At 43.7% G+C, this 16,982-nt stretch overlaps 1 protein-coding gene across 1 annotated transcript in view; it reads left to right on the top strand.

Moving 5' to 3' along the window:
- The window catches only part of EVA1A (eva-1 homolog A, regulator of programmed cell death), a 216,022-nt gene that overhangs the window by 71,893 nt on the left and 127,147 nt on the right, over positions 1-16,982 (top strand). Inside the window, exon 3 of the mRNA XM_054822432.1 lies at positions 2,181-2,304. Coding sequence (XP_054678407.1) covers positions 2,181-2,304 — 124 coding nt within the window. The remainder of the gene's footprint in view (positions 1-2,180; positions 2,305-16,982) is intronic.

Genomic DNA, 16,982 nt, shown 5'->3' with positions numbered 1-16,982 from the left:
TGAAAAAGTGCCGCTTATACATCGAAACTGAGGGTTTCAGAGAGGCTTCTTGTTGGCCTAACTCAGTCTCAGCTGAAACCCAGAGTGGTTTTCCCACTGGTTTTAATAGCACTTATCACATTGAAGGCTTTTGAAAATCCCACCCATGTGCTATGAACAGGTTTGTTGACCAAAAACCTGAGTCTGCTGTCTCAGAGAGGAGAAAGATGCCCTTGTGGGAAAAGAAGACATTTCGGGTGCTGCTTCTTTCCCTTTGCTCCATATTCTTAGCACTGCTTGGGAATAAACACTGCTGTGGCTGTACAGTACCATCAAACAGGTCTGCAGTGATTTGGAGAGGATTCTCTCTGTGAAGGACTCACGAGTGGCTCCAGTTGTTCTTTGCCTTGTGAGATCAAAAGAGGTATCTGTGTAGAGGCCTCACTTAAATTCCTTTGCAACTCATTGGATTTTGCATTAAATTAAATTTCACATGCTGAGTGAGCAGTCAACCCTTATGAGCCTAGAGGAAAGACTATGCTGTTTCTATGCATTTTAATGTGACGGTCAAGTTGGGGCTAATGCTCCCAGGCACTTCCTTCAGTGTTCACCTCTCAGCCTTTCCATCCTAAGCCCTGTATTTTGAAACGAGATGCCTGCATTTTATTACCTTTGTAAGTGGAAAACAACAACATATGTTCTCTGCTTACTAGGAAAGGCCTGAATTGTCTTGGATTGAACTTTAAAATAAAGGTCAGACTTGAGGCAGGCATGAATTCTTGCATGTCTCAGCCCAAAAGGTGAAAGCTTTACGAAGTTATGAGCAGCCTTCCAGTTTCAAATTGCACTTGAAACTGGAACAGCTGCTGTTCCTGTTCTTCAGACGGTGATATTCAGGGTTGTAATGCCAAAGATAATATATGTAATGTTTGGGGAGAACTCAAAAATACAGGAGTCACTGAGGCAGAGAGAAAACTGGTTTGCATGGTGCATGGTAGAGAGGGAATAGCTTTTATGTTAATGGCACGGGGATAAGATTGTGGGAAAGCCCAAATATCAAGGTGGGTGTAAGAAAAGGGAACAGGGAGAAGACAAAAGAGACCAGGGGAGTCTAGGGGAATTTCTGAGAAAGGATTTTCCAGTGCCTCCTTGCAAGAGAAAATTAATTGTTTTGGGACTGGAATTCACAGCTCTGTATCACAGGGACTTAGTGAGGCTGGTGGATTACCTTGCTCTGTGGTCTCAAAATGCTCTGACAGGTTCATGTGTGTCAGGTAATTTTAATGCTTTGGGGGCTCTACAGGAGTACATAAATATTACCTAAGCCATCCAGCTGAATTTAAAACCTAATTACTGCCCTACTTAAAATATTCCCTCCCCCCACTTCTGCTTTAGAGGATCATAGGGTTAAAAAAAATCATTAATCTTCCTTAATGAAGCTATTTTCTAGCAGGAGACAGAATGTCTTGCCCCTGTGGATTCTGAGATGCAGTTTTGATGAGTGTTATGAATGGGGAAGTGGGGAATGAGCGTTAGAGGAAAAGCATGCAGAAAAGGGGATGGCACCCAAAATGCTGGTGGTGGGGGGACCCTCCGACTCGCAAGCCCTTGCTGAGTTTAGCTAAAACGAACATGATAGTCATGGGGGAAGAGGAGGGAGCCCTGTTAAAATCTAAGTTGGCTCTATAACAGTGTTCCCACCACAACTACTAATTATTGGAATGCCAGCAATCGCCAAAACTTTTATATCACCGAGGCAAAAGCTCTCTTGAAAGCTGCGGTTGAAATTGTGCATCTCCTGAGAAATCTAAAGCAAAATGGTGGTGGCAGAGTTTGGGTCTCCGCTTTTAACTGTCAAGGCTGATCCATGTCCTCAAAGCTGCTTCTTCTGGGACAGTACTGACTTATACTACAATTAAATTGCATGCAAATGTTTCAAAATCTCTGTGACCGTCCCAGTGCAAATCCCTCCTTTTGCATGCATGAAAGGGAAAGACATCATGCTCCTTAAAACAGTGCAAGGTTTAGTCTTCTCCCAGCCCACGGCTTCTGCGGTACCCACTGCATTGAGTACCATTGCCTGCCTCATGTGGTGGCCAGTTTTCAAGCTTGTCTCCGTTTGACGATCCCTTTGGTGGAGATACTGAAGTGCTTTTGTTTTTCTGTTTCCTGTGCATGTCTGTGTGCATCCCTGGCTGCAGAAGATGCTGGACGAGTGCCAGGACAGGCGGAGCTGCCAGTTTCTCGTCAACAGCCGGCTGTTTGGTGCAGATCCGTGCCCTGGAACCGGCAAATACCTCATCGTGTGGTACAAATGCAGGCCAAGTAAGTACTTCGATATTGAATCTGTTTGCTCTGGTGAGACCAAAGCATTTTCATACTTAATACTCATCAGACAGGCCTTGTAGGACTTTTTGTTCCCTTCTACCTTTATTTTCGGTGTAACGTAACCCCTGGGGTGCAGAGCGTTTCCCCTCGCCCCCTCGCTCGCTGCCTTGCTGGGATGCTGCTGCTCCGGCTCCTTCCTCCTTGCTGGCAGCCCCAGTTGCAGATTGTTTTTGCAGGTGCCAGCAAAAGCCTTTGCCAACGCTGAGCTCACGCTGTCGGCGGTGGGTGGGCTGCTCCCGCTCCCATCTGCAGCCCCTCTCCTGTCCCAGCGAGCTAGGGGGACTTGTCCCCTCTCCACCTGCCCCTCCAAAGGGAGCGGGAGCTCTTTGCGTGGGCAAAGACTTCAGGCCTGGGTGCCTAATGCAGGCACTGAAGATGGTGGTGCAACAGGAAGCTCACCTGCCCATGCCATGGCATAAGCCAGCTTTTAATTGCTCCCAGGCTGGGATCAGGCTGGGAAATGTTAACCTGGGTTTTGCGTGATCTCATTAGCTGCGTTTAAATTAAATGGGGCCGGTGCCTGGATACTGGGAGTGCAATCATGCACGCTGCGGAGGAGTGAGCCTGATGTGGCTTGGGCCCAGGACAACCAATACCCTCTTGGCCAATTCCTGGCCCCACTGGGGGAGTCAGCACAGCCTGGGCACTGTTCTCCATCAGCACTTTGGAAGCAGACACACTAGTTTGGGGATGGATAGGGTTTGATGGTGGCCAAACTGTGTCAACGGATTTCAGCTAGAGAACAGGCCCTGACTCCATTTGAATTAATAGTCTGGACATGGCATTTCAGCCCAGCCTAATCCCAAGATGTTTAGAAGACATAGCTAACATGGTTCCAGCATCACATCAGCAAAATTTTTGGGAAGAAATAAAAAAAAAAGTTTGCACAGGGAAGAAAAACATACCTGATTTCAGAGAAGGTTTAAAACAAAAGCAAAAACATTCTGACTCTGCCAGCAGCACAGACGACTTTTGCACGCAGATACCTGTGCTGATGAAGTGAAGTGATCTGGCAAGATCTGTGATGAATTCAGATGAAAAGTAGGTAATGAAGCACCTGCATTTTTTGTGGGGTTTTCACAAGTGATTGTAACATCCCTTGTTGGGTGAGAAATGTATCCCGGAGAGAGCGGTGATTAGCAGGGTGTTCTGACAAGTCCTCCTAAACCTGCAGGTTTTGTATCAAAGCTCGCTTGAGAAATCTGAGTATTGAGGCCTGTGTTGAACTTCTGAAGGTACTTCAGGATCCCATCTGTGCATAAATATTTATGCCTTGCATTCTTTGCTAATTACAGATATGCTAGCAAAGGAGGAGTTTGTGTGTGTGCTGGGTAAGTGATTTTCCTGAAAGAGAGCAGGGGAAGCTGCTTGAAAACATTTCCTCAAGACATTTTTCAGGCAGCTCCAATTTTGCAGGGTGAAACAAGGTAACCTGACACAAGTTATTGTTCCTTAGTTGCTGGGCAAACTTTTGATCAGAACTTGCTGGATTAATAGCAAGATTTGAAATATGTGAGGATTAGCCTTGCACAGAGATACCAGGACATGGTCAACTTTTCCTTGATGATTCAAGATGTTATTTTTGAGTCTCAGAAGCACAATATCTAGTGCTCGTGTGAATTCAGTGACCGTTCAGTAAGCCTTTTCACCCTGCAGTAGGGAGAAGGTTAATGAGAAGACTGAAGAAAGGTGGATCCAAAGAATGCAAAATACAGGACAATGAGAAATTTTGGTGGCCTTTCTTGAGTATTGAGTATATGAGTGTGGTTTATGAGCTGTAAATGAATCCCGTGCAAGGCCTTCATGTTTAAGAGCTGATCCCAAAAGCTGTGATCCTATGAGTATTGATCTGCTCCAGAAAGTCTGAGCACACAAAATTGTAACCGAACTTCACCAGAGTCCTTGTTGAGAGCCTGGCACATGATTTGATCCATAACTTTATCAAAAGACAAATGCAATTTTTTTGGGCTATGTTTCTGTTCCTGAGTTTGTCCTTCTTAACAGTAGACATGACAGAAGTACTTTCATAAGAAGCCATTTAAGGTCTGAATTTCTTCTCGAGACATCTATTCCCTTCCATTGCCTATTAAGGGAGCTCCCTACAACTACCTGAAAGGAGGCTGTAGCCAGGTGCATGTTGGTCTCTTCTCCCAAGTAACTAGTGATAGGACAAGAAAAAATGGCCTCAGTTGTGCCGGGGAGGTTTAGATTGTATATTAGGAAAAATTTCTTCACCAAAAGGGCTGTCACTCATTGGAACAGGCTGCCCAGGGAAGTGGTAGAGTCACCATCCCTGGAGGTATTGAAAAGACGTGTAGATGTGGTGCTTGGGGACATGGTTTATTGGTTGGACTTGGCAGTGCTAGGTTAATGGTTGGACTTGATGATCTTAAAGGTCTTTTCCAACCAAAACAATTCTGTGATTCTAAGGGAGCCTGATGTACCATGCCACTGAAGTAGGTGCCTTGGTTAAGTGCCTACCTAGGTAGAACGAAGGTGAGTTTTCCTGTATACAGGTATGAGAGGCCACTTTTGGAAGTGGCCTGCAGGGTTTGGACAGGACATCTTTAACATAAAAAAAGGATGCCCAAGCCCTCCCACTTTCAGAGGCATGCTGGAGACTCAAAAGGCCTCTGAATAGAGGTAGTTATCTAAAAAGAAAGACTTCCTTGAAAGAAAGCAAAACTGAAGTTAGTGACATTTACTTGTACCTTTGCTGAAGAATAAGTGGATGGTGCAGTCATTCCCTGCAGCCACTGTCACTGCAGTTATGCCTCTCTGATATTACATTGTGTTTGAAATCTAGTGGTTTCGATGCTCACTGGCTGTATGGGGTTCACTCGCAAGGCACGGTGCTATTTTGGTTTCTCATGGGCAGAATTTCAAGGAGATGGAGGACAATAAATCACGTTGAAATGGAAAGCCCCAGATTTTCCAAATGGTGGGGCTCTAGGGAGCAGGGCGATTGCAGCAATCCCTGCTGCACTAACCACTTTGAGACTGCTTTCGCTGGAAGCTGGGAAGACTCTTGCAGAGGTTTGGTGTTGAAGTGTTGTGCTTCACTACTTCTAGAAATTCGAAGAAATATTTCAGAGAAGTGCTTGCTTAACTAGAAGCAATGAGAAATTCGATGGCTTGCGTGCTTTGGGGAAGTCTTGTGCTCATCATGGTCCTCTCTGATCCAATGGATGGATCTGGGGTCCACTGGACTCTCATCTTGCATGTACAGGACTCAGATACGTGCATGGGACTGCTTTTAAATGTCAGATGTTTGGCAGTCCTGAGTATTCTCTGTGCCTGTAAATAAATATATATCCTGTGTGTGTGTGTACTTTTAATTTTAAGGTACAGAATGTTTAAGGAGATCAGAAATAATCAATAAAATGCTCTATTCTGTCTCAGGTTGGAGCAAGTGAGACTGATTTATTTGTGCTATGTGATTTGAGGGTTAAGATTCATCAAAGTGTATAGGGAGTTATCTTTTATTTTCTTTTCATAGCATGTGGGCCTTAGCTTCTAATATGCACCAACCTTTGGGAAGATGTTCAAAAGCACAGTACAGGTCTCAGCAGAGCACAGCTATGACTTGTCCTTCTAAACCTGGGAGTGTCTCTGCAAATCATCCTGCTATGGACAGCCTCAACAGAGACGCCCAGAGGGACCCTGCAGGTCAAGGCTGGGATGTGTTGCTGAAGCAGTGAAACCTGGAGTTGTTCTCCTCTACTATAGATGTAGCCTGGCATTTGGCACTACCTGGGGATGGTTTCCAGTGGGAAGTTTGGATACAACCACCCTGTTTTAGAGGCTAAAAAAGTTGATGAGAATGGCTGTGGGCTGTCCCGTGCCAGTTGGTCTCAGTGTGAGAGAAATGGCACATTTAATTTATCAGGGCCAATGTAGCCTGAGATCCACTCCTAAAGCACACTGAAGCCTAGGATCAAGCCCTGAACACACAGAGGACTTCAATCTCTGGGGTACCTTTCAGGATCATTAAAAAATTGCACACAAATCCAATTATTTCTCAGGTAACATGCTGATTTGATTTAGACCCATTAAGTATAATTACCGGGTAGGCTGCAGGAACATATAATTAGAGGGAATTGACATACTATTTAATTGGTCTAACATGAATTCCCTCTAACTGAAATCTGGATTCACCAATATTATTCAAACAGTTTGGTGTTTGTTCATCCCCCTCACTTCAGAGACAGAGAACCGTGTAAGATTGTGTGTTATTGTAAGCTAGGAAATATTTGCTCTGTGTGCCAGACTTTCCGGAGGGGCTGCGTGGTCTAATCCTGGCTGGGAACAGGATCTGTGTCTCTGCCCAAGTCATGCTGAAGAAATAACTTCACCTCTCTGCACCCCAGCAATACCACTGCAGCCGATTTTACTGGGGTTGGTTGCTGCTCTGGGCTATTGTACAAGCAGGGATCGATCTGCCCCTGCACAGTATCCATTTACCCGCGGTGGCTTTATGGTTGTTTGGGGGTTTTTTTTGGCTTTGTTATTTCAAAAGTGCCAATGCTGCTGAACAAAATGGGGACATAACTGCTTGCTTGTATCTGCAAAGGGATTCCTTAGGATGAGATGTGTTGTCTGAGTGGCCATTTGCTGGCAGCGCTGTCGAGAAAGGAGAGGGCTCCTACCCTGCTTATGTGGCTTCCCCCATGAGTCCCCCGTGTAGTGCCTTTCTCTTGTCTCCTCCTCTGCCATTGCCATGCTGTCCTGGATGTACTGTCCCCTTCTCAGCTCTGAATAGAGCTGCAGCCCCCTGTAATGCTATACTGATATTTTCCCTCCTCCCTATCAGGCAGTTGCTACTTTAGCTTAGGACTTCAAGGATTCAGGGAGAGATAATCTCCATCCAGCATTTTTTTTTAAACTATTATTATTTTTATTTAATTTTAAAAAGCTGTGTGGAGCAGCTGGATGTGATAATTGGAGGCCGGCGGGTGTGAAGCCTCCCTGTATTAATCATCCCAGCGATGTAACAAAGTGTAAATCCAAACTTTGCTGCTCTCCCTTCTATTCACAAACATAAGACTAAAACCTTTGAAGTTTCAGAAAGCCTGGATTGTGACCTGGGCTCCAATTGCAGCTCAAATCTCTCTGTAACAATACAAAAACATAATTGTGAAAGGCACATCAAGGCTCTGAGAAACGCATCTGGGGAGGAAACTTGTGTTTGTTGGCAAAGGGTGAAGTGCCAAAAGTTTGTGTGGGAGTAGAAGGTGGAAAGGGGGTGGGGGAGGTCACTTTGTTCTAGTTCAGAACCTGTAGCTTTGATTTATGGAAAAACCTTTGTGCTGAGAATCGACCTGGAACCATGTTTTGAAGAGACCAGGTGGTCATTTTCTCCAACATAGATTTAATTCTAATCTAAGAGGTCCTGTTAATTCTTGTGAAATGTCAATGACTTTTTTCAAACATGGGAATGCCCATCCTCATGTCCTTGCCAAAATCTTGCTCAGGTAACTTTATTTTTCTTAACAGCCCTAGGCAATTTTAATTAGAAAGCAACTGGATTTTAAAATCAATTAGGAATTAATTCCAATTAGATAATCTGCTGATAAAAATGTCATCTTCAGGTTTGCACTCTCTAACATATAGTGATAGAGCTGACATGCTGTGTCCCGGGAAAGTCTGCAATTTTTTTTGCCAGTGGTACTTCAAAACCTGTACAAGCAGCAGAATACCATTACTTGTGGCAGAGCTTTTCTAGCTATCAAAGAATTGCAAAGACTTGTCCCCTGTGTTGGTGATTGCCAGTTGCTGGTGAATGTGAAGCTGCTTTATGTCTCTTGGGGAATTGGTCAGGTCTCCTCATCAGATTTTAGTTGGATTGACTGAAAAGTATGGAAAGGACATTTTGGAAGGACCACCTAGGCTTGCAGTGTCTTCGCCTCTGTCTTCAACACTGATGATGGGCTCTGGGACCCCAGTTGCCCCGAGTTGGAGGACCATGACCGCGGTAACGATAAACTCCTAGCTGACCCTGAAATTGTGCGGAACTTGCTGCTCCACCTGGATGCATACAAGTCCATGGGGCCCGATGGTATTCATCCTAGGGTGCTCAGAAAGTTGGCTGATGTCATTGCGAGACCTCTCTCAATTATTTTTCAATGGTCTTGGGAATCTGGAGAGGTCCCAGTTGACTGGAAGCTGGCAAATGTTGTTCCAATTTTCAAGAAGGGCAAGAAAGAAGACCCTGGTAACTACAGGCCTGTCAGTCTCACTTCAGTGCCTGGTAAAATTATGGAGAAAATTACGCTGGGAGTTATCGAAAAACACCTGAAGGACAACGCAGTCATTGGTCATAGCCAACACGGGTTCGTGAGAGGAAGGGCCTGTTTAACAAACCTAGTTTCCTTTTACGACAAGGTCACCCATCTAGTTGACCAAGGGAAGCCAGCTGATGTCATTTTTTTAGATTTCAGTAAAGCTTTTGATACTGTCTCTCACAGTATCCTTCCGGACAAAATGTCCAGCATACAGCTTGACAAAAACATAGTGTGATGGGTGAGCAACTGGCTGACAGGTTGGGCCCAAAGAGTTACGGTAAATGGGGTTACATCAGGCTGGTGGCCAGTCACTAGTGGGGTTCCCCAGGGCTCCATTTTAGGGCAAGTCCTTTTTAATGTTTTCATAAACAACTTGGATGTGTCGTGAGCAACTTTGCAGATGACACCAAATTGGGAGGAGCTGTTGATTCCGTCGAGGGTGGAGAGGCCTTGCAGAGAGATCTGGACAGATTGGAGAACTGGGCAATCACCAACTGCATGAGGTTTAAAAAGGGCAAGTGCCGGATTCTGCACCTGGGAAGGGGCAACCCTGGCTATACATACAGACTGGGCGATGAGACGCTGGAGACCAGCCATGCTGAAAGGGACTTGGGGCTCTTGGTCGACAGCAAGATGAACATGAGTCAACAGCATGCCCAGGCTGCGAGGAAGGCCAAGTGTATCCTGGGGTGCATCAATGATGTCATTGCTAGCCGGTCTAGGGAAGTGATTGTCCCACTCTACACTGCGCTGGTGCAGCCTCACCTTGAGTACTGTGTGCAGTTTTGGGTGCCACAGTACAAAAAGGACATAAAACTATTGGAGAGTGTCCAAAGGAGGGCAACAAAGATGGTGAAGGGTCTAGAGGGGAAGACATATGAGGAGAGGCTGAAGTCCCTTGGTTTGTTCAGCCTAGAGAAGAGGAGACTGAGGGGAGACCTCATTGCAGCCTACAGCTTCCTCACGAGGGGGAGCGAGGGGGCAGGTGCTGATCTCCTCCCTCTGGTGACCAGTGATAGAACCCGAGGGAACGGAATGAAGTTGCGACAGGGGAGCTTTAGGTTGGGTATTAGGAAAAGGTTCTTCACTGAGAGGGTGGTCAGGCACTGGAACAGGCTCCCCAGGGAAGTGGTCACAGCACCGAGCTTGACTGAGTTCAAGAAGTGTCTGGGTAACACTCTCAGTCATATGCTCTGATTTGGCTGGTCCTGTGTGGAGCCAGGAGTTGGACTCGATAATCCTTATGGGTCCCTTCCAACTCAGGATATTCTATGATTCTGTGATTCTAAGTGTATGCGTCTTGTTCACCTTTTAATTTGCCTACAATCCATTCCTTCAATATTGAATCTAGGGTGGTCTTTGTCATTGACTTTGCTGGGCTGAGGATTACACCTCTTCTGTTAAATTCAGTGAACATGGCATGAAAAGCCTGGTCTCATCACACATCCTCAAGGCTTTCACTCCTGAAGCACAATTTGCAAAATGCTGTGAGCAAGAGTGGAAAGAACAGTTTTTGTAGAAATTTCAAATGAGAGCAAAGAGAGACCTAAATGTATTCCTGGTCCCTTTAACGCTGGTGATTGATTTTTAGTGCTGGGATAGATTGGCAATTCAGTAGTTATCAACCCTTTCAGAAAAGCATTAATCTTCTTTGTAAGACAGGTTTATTGGTGGCAGGAGAAGTTCACTGTATTGTTCACTGCATTGCTTTTTGGTGGGCTGTTAAATGGGCACATCCTTCTGGCCCAGCCACCGAGGCAGCAGAATAAGTCTTTTACCTCCTGCATTCATCAGCTTGCTCTTGCTTATCTGTATTATTTCAAAACTGTTAACATGGTGCAGGGAGAGGAAATTTATAAGGGCAATAAAACCTCAGGCAGCAAACGCTGTGGCGATGAAAAGGTGTGAATAAAGGAACGCTATAAATAACAGAGGACAGCTCCATCAGCCTGTGGTCGGGGTCAGAGAAACTTTAATGCTAACGATTAATATTGTTTTAAGCCGTTGATGCACAGAGATTTTCAGGCACTGTCAAATAGCCCTATCTCTGTAGCACACTAATCACTTGACTGTCAGGAGTGGGATTAAGAGGAATGTGTGATTTCATTGTCAGCGAATGCAGAGATTATTGTCAGCCCCTGCCCCCACAGAGAAGCAAACTGCTGCTGACCCAGGAGAGTTAAAAAAAAAAAACAAAACCAACCCAGCTCGTTTTCAAGCTTCAGCAGTCAGCCCTGATTGACATAATGAGGAGCCAGCAAAGACCAAGGTGCTTCCTGCTGATGTAGGTGAAAGATTGCCTTTGCTGGATCAGGTCTCCAGTATCCATACGTGAACCACTGAAAAAGACAAATTCTGAAATCTGCCTAAATTGTATAAATCACAGAGCTGTGACTTTTATAGATGCCCTTTGTCCATTGGCATTTAAGTTTTCTGTGGGGTCCTAGGAAAAAAACAAGGGTAAAAAACCCCATTTAAGCCACAAATTTTCAGTGAAGGAGACGGAAGTGATACACCACAGTCTTTCTGTGCTGGGACAGGTGAGTCAATAGCATTGCCAGAAGGAACTGGGAGCCTTTGCTCTCATGTACTTATAGAATTGTAGAATGGTTTGGGTTGGAAGGGACCTCAAAGATCATCTAGTTCCAACCCCCCTGCCATGGGCAGGGACACCCTCCACTAGACCAGGGTGCCCAAAGCCTCATCCAACCTGGCCTTGAACACTTCCAATGACTGGGACATCCACAACTTCTCTGGGCAACCTGTGCCAGTGCCTCACCACTCTCACAGTAAAGAATTTCTTCCTAATATCTAATCTAAATCGACCCTCCTTCAGCTTAAACCCATTACCCCTTGTCCTGTCACTACACTCCCTGATAAACAGTCCCTGACCATCTTTCCTGTAGGCCCCTTCAGGTACTGGAAGGCCGCAATTAGGTCTCCCCAGAGCCTTCTCTTCTCCAGGCTGAACAACCCCAACTCTCTCAGCCTGTCTTCATAGAAGAGGTGCTCCAGCCCTCTGATCAACTTTGTGGCCTCCTCTGGACTCGCTCCAACAGCTTGATGTCTTTCTTGTACTGGGGCCCCCAGAGCTGGATGCAGTACTGCAGGTGGGGTCTCATAACAGTGAGAGAAGAGAGAGATCCAGCCCATCCTTCGCTGTTGTGGGCCCCTGTGATACCTTTCTGTGCTGATGATGGAGACTGCATTGTGGATGGTGCTTCGGGTGTCATGAGTGGCTTTGGGTGCTGCAGGAGACAAAGTGATCTGGGAGCCTTCTCCCAAGAAGAGCAAAGGGGTGTCCTTGGGGCAATTAACCAAAATAAACACAAGGAAACCAAGTTTTTAAAAATGAAACCCGTAAATCTAAATCTCAACATTTTCCCACTGTGGTAGTGGTTTGCAATAGCAGAATGATAGATTTCAAGATTTTCTGGCATACTGGTGAAGCACTGGGAGAAGAAAAGCATGTCCCAGAAACAATATGCTTATAAACCAAATTGAGATGCTGCAAAGGTTTACTTTTGTGAAAGTTTAGATCTGTCATATTGAATCCATACTTTAAACTGTGTGTGTAGGCCTCACAGAATAGGGAGGTAAACTTATACAGTACTTCTGCAGGGGGTTCTGTATACGGACTTATTCAAGACAGAAAACATAGATCAGTTGCTCTCCTCAAATAAATGTATCTTGGAAAAAAAAGCAGAGAAGAGTAGATCTTCTCTGGGGTAGAGGCATGGTAATGAATTCTTTCCAACAGTGTGGATTTCTTCAATATTTTTTTCAGTATCAGTTCTACATTTGGTTTTCAAATTAATTCTACATTTTTAAAACAGATGTCTCCTGATATTTTCAGTTTTTCATCATACTAATGGTGCATCAAGCTCTTCCCGGATACACACTTATTTTTCTGACTACTTAAAAGGAACTGGAGGTTGTCACCTAATCATGTCTCCAGGAGCTGGGACTTCTAAAGCACCCGTGATGAATTTGGGAGATTTAGTAACTGTATTTCTCCCAGCTACATGCTTCTTCTCAGGCAAAGCCATTGAGGGAATACTGTGTGTTTAATTATTTAGGACAGTAGTGAACTAGCTTTTAATCTAGTAGACTTCATTTTCCCATATTTTATGCTCCAGGCAACCCCATGGATTATATGTAAAAATATCAATCAGGTATCCTTTTAATGTTCCTGTGTCAGAATTATTATTGCCATTATTTTAACATTTGGAGAAGATTGTTTTAATGATATAAGACTAAATTCTTCCTTTCATCTATTTTAATAATAACTTTAAGCAGCATTACTCCAGATTTACACCATCACTGGAAGAGAGGAACAAAAGTGCTGTGAGCGAGGGTTCTAATGAAGTCTTTTCCCTTACGTATTCAAGTAATCTTTTTCCTTAGTGCATCTCTCCCATCTTTTCGTTGCAATAACAAAGGTTTTCACCATGCTTCCTATGTTACCTCCTATGGTGTAGCTAGTTCAGATTTATATACATGCTAATTGACCATATATTCCATCCATGCTGGTTGGCTGGTGGAACAGTGCAAAAATTACAACCAGTTTTGGCATTAATTTGACTGTCTTCTGTAGTTGGCCACCAGTTCTTATAAAATGTGTAGGGACTTAACTACATTTGTCATCTCAACGTTTCTGACAAATTTCACCGAAATTTAGCCAGGAGGTTCTCAGGTCCTTGGACGGAGGACTGATAAATGGTGAGGCAGAGGCTCAGGCAGCAGGATGCCTGTAAGTTTCTGTTGCTTCAGCAAATCAGCCCAATTTTGTTATTGGAAGAAGTAGGATGAGAATTAAATTTGTACAGTGCTCCCAAGTGTTTTGTTTAACTCTCATCTTGCAGTCTAGGGTATATATGTTGATACTGTTCCCTTTTTCTTCCTTAGATAACCATATACCTCTTTTGTCCAACAGGAAAGTGCAACTAGGTGCATCTGAACTCGACTTTGGAAATGAAATGTAGCAGTTAATTTGCAACACTGCCAGGCTTTTCACAGCAGAATATAAAAAGACAACTACTTCAGACTAATGAAAGTGACAGTGGGGAAAGGCGCCTTTTAAACATTGCAAATTGGATGGGTGCATCGGGAGTGTAATTTTAAAGGAATCTGACAAGGTCGTTTGCAAAGAACAGTCTTCTTACTTGTCAAAATGGTTTCAGACCTCCAGAACTTGGCACTCTTGAGTTTTCAGGGTACTTCTGAAGTTGGCAAACTGCCTATTTGATATAGCTCTGGACTGTCATCTGAGATGTATCTTTCAGAGTATCAGATTAACTTCTGCAGAAGTGGTGTGCTCCATGCCATTGATGGTAGCAAACTTCAATTTTTAAAAGTTAAATTACAGCATCTTCACAAAAAGTTTCTCAAAGGGAAAATTGAACTGAAATAACATTAAAAGGTATTTCTATGCAAATGCATGAATTTGTGACAATCTCACTTACTTATGCTCCAAATGAAAGGAGATGATCTTTTTTAGATCCTGGGTGTTGAAATGAGGGAATGACCAGGTAGCCCACAGCTGAAGTGCTTGTGGGGGAGTCAGAGGAAAGTCTGTATCTGAGGACTCTGGAGACCTTTCCTGTCCTGGAAAAGTTTCCTCCATCCAATCCTGCCTAAGGGAATGCTGACTTGATTGATACGGATTTATTCAAAGCCTGAGATGAATGGAAAGTACTCATTAGTAGCAGGTTCATGAGGATGAGGAGGAAGCTCTGGGACTCAGGATATGAAATGCATGTCATAAGTGAAAGGAAATTGGGAGGAAACAAAAAGCAAGGAGCCGTAGCAATGTGCACTGCTCTAAAGAGTAGGTGTTTGCCACTGTGAGGAATTTCTGGTCTGCGTCAGCTTACTTGCATTCGGGGACTTGGAGGCCAGAATCTGCTTATATCTTCCAAAGAGTAGAAGAGGATGCAAAACTCAGATAACAAATGCTTACTTGAAATGAAAAATAAGTAAATAAAGGAACACAGGAATAGGAGTGTGGGGAAAAGATTTGAAGGGGAGCACCAACTGCAAAATACACTTTCAGTCCAATTACCTTCTTCACAGAAGAGTATAGGAGTCAGTGAAAGCTATCCAAGGCACCTGTGCCCTACCTGCTTTGAGATGTGCTTATCTGTTTTAATTTTGGGAAGGTGGACTTAGATCTACATGCACTAAAAAATGTCTCTATTTCTTACAGAAGGTGTACCGCAGATCCTTGGAATTAGCTGTTTGTGGGGGAAAATAAAAATATATAAAAATGAGGGTCACAGGTTACAAGGAAGGGTACTGGATGGGTATGTCCAAGCTGAGCTGTACGTGGGCAGTCTTTTGTTCAAGGATGCTGCTTAGAAGTGTCTGTCCTACTGTTTAATAGGTTTTCTGTCTTGGAGACTTATCTTCCTAATTCCCCTGGCAGAGATATTAGCAGGCACTCACTGTACTCATCTCTCACACAATTAACAGGATCATTGGAACAGGTTGCCCAATTAGGTTGTGGAGTCTCGATCCTTGGAGGTGTTAAAAACTTGAATGGACATGGCCCTGAGGAACCTGCTGCTCTGGTTAACTCTGGTCTGAGCAAGGGGGCTGGCCTAGACAATCTGAAGAAGTGCCTTCTGTCCTTTGTGACTGTGAATTATGGTCTGGAGTGACTACATCCATAGTAGAGTTCATATTTCCATGGTTAACCCTTGTTTTGGCTTTTCTCGTTAGGCTGACACAAAAAATTGCTATGTGGCAACTTTTGTGACGTAAGTAAGTATTCTTCTGCATGGGCTGAAACCAGCAAAATAGATTATAATCTTTATTATTTGGTGATGAATTCCAGTCTGAGTTTTAACTTGTGACTAAATGGTTGCATATTCCACTTGAGCCATCTGGCCACTGTGCATCTCAGTGCAACCAACCAGTATCTGGTAGGTGCAGTAGGAGATGTGGGTAGGAAGAGTGACACGGAGCATTGGAGAGGTATCTGCCATTAACGCAGTTCTTCTGGAGAGAGTGGCTGGGTGAGAAAGTGAAAGTCCCTGTGCCCTTTTTCACAGACCAGTGCTAACCACCACCCAATAGTTAAACACATTTACTTACCAGTGAAAGGAAGACAGGTCTTGGTGGAATGGCTGAATGTAATGAAAAGTTATGAATTTCAAGGCAGGAAGTGTTCCTTGTTTTTTGTGGTATGCAGTGAAACAGCTAACAAAGCTGAGATGAAGGTGAGAAAGGCAAAAATTGGGCTGAAGAGAAGTTATTGGCTAACATGGAGTGCAGCATGGTTCTGAAGTAGCATCTTGGGTGCATTCTCATCAATATAGAAGTTAGAGCCTAGACAAGACAGTCTTCTATGGGAAACAATCCTGACCTGATAAGGAAGTAGTCAAGACCATCTCTGTTTCCTGCAAAATCTCTTTCTTTTCTCTTGCTCATATCCCTGATTCTGAGATTTAAATCCTTTAGGATTTTGTGAGGAAGACAGATTTCTCTTTCCACATATTTCCAGTTCTTTGATCTGGGAAACAGGGTCAGCTATGCATTGATTACGTGATGCATGCATATTTTAATTAGCAAAATGTAATACATTTTTTTCATAAGTTCTGTTGGAAAATATAATTTTAGGCAAGGTAGAAATCTGGCATTCATGTATTCCATCACTTTGTTAGATGCAAAATCTATTTAGGAGTTTTTATCTCTAAGATCTTGTAGAGATTGAGCCAACTGACATTTAGTTTTGAGCTTCCCAATCATGATCATTAAGAAAATTGTTATAGACCACAGGTGAAAATGTCCTTAAGACACTGGGTAAATGTATTTACTACAGGTCAATACTTTAATATTCTTGTACACATCCTGTCATTACAGTGGGTCTTCTTGTTCACTTTACTGTTTGAGAAAGCCAATTTTTCCATTAGAAACGTTTATCATTGTTTTCCCTCAATTGGTCTAGCTATGTTTTAATCATGTCGTATAATGACCTTTAAAAACGTGTCTAGAAAAGCCTACAGCTGTTCCCTCCTTGGTTTCTCTCTATTGAGTTATATTTAAGCCAGTGTCTCTGAAAACAGGCAGTAATAAAAGGGATATTATCCTTAGCAAATATCTTAATCATGGTAAATCTCTGTTGCCCTACAAATGACTGCATGGGGGATTAGAGTTGAGTAAGCCATTTGCTGAATATCACTGCCACCTTTCCTAGGCCATTTAAGCATGTTTAATTTTTCAGGGTGAAACATGAAACCCACTAATACAAATGTTTGCATTTGGACTGAATTATATCCAGACTGTAACAGTTACAGCAGGCTTAGGACCAGATTGTGACTGATCTGT

This window comes from Grus americana, chromosome 3 (genome assembly GCF_028858705.1).
Source record: "Grus americana isolate bGruAme1 chromosome 3, bGruAme1.mat, whole genome shotgun sequence".
Classification (NCBI taxonomy): domain Eukaryota; kingdom Metazoa; phylum Chordata; class Aves; order Gruiformes; family Gruidae; genus Grus; species Grus americana.
The sequence above is the reverse complement of the archived record's forward strand: the minus strand, read 5'-3'. Positions and strand labels throughout refer to the sequence as shown.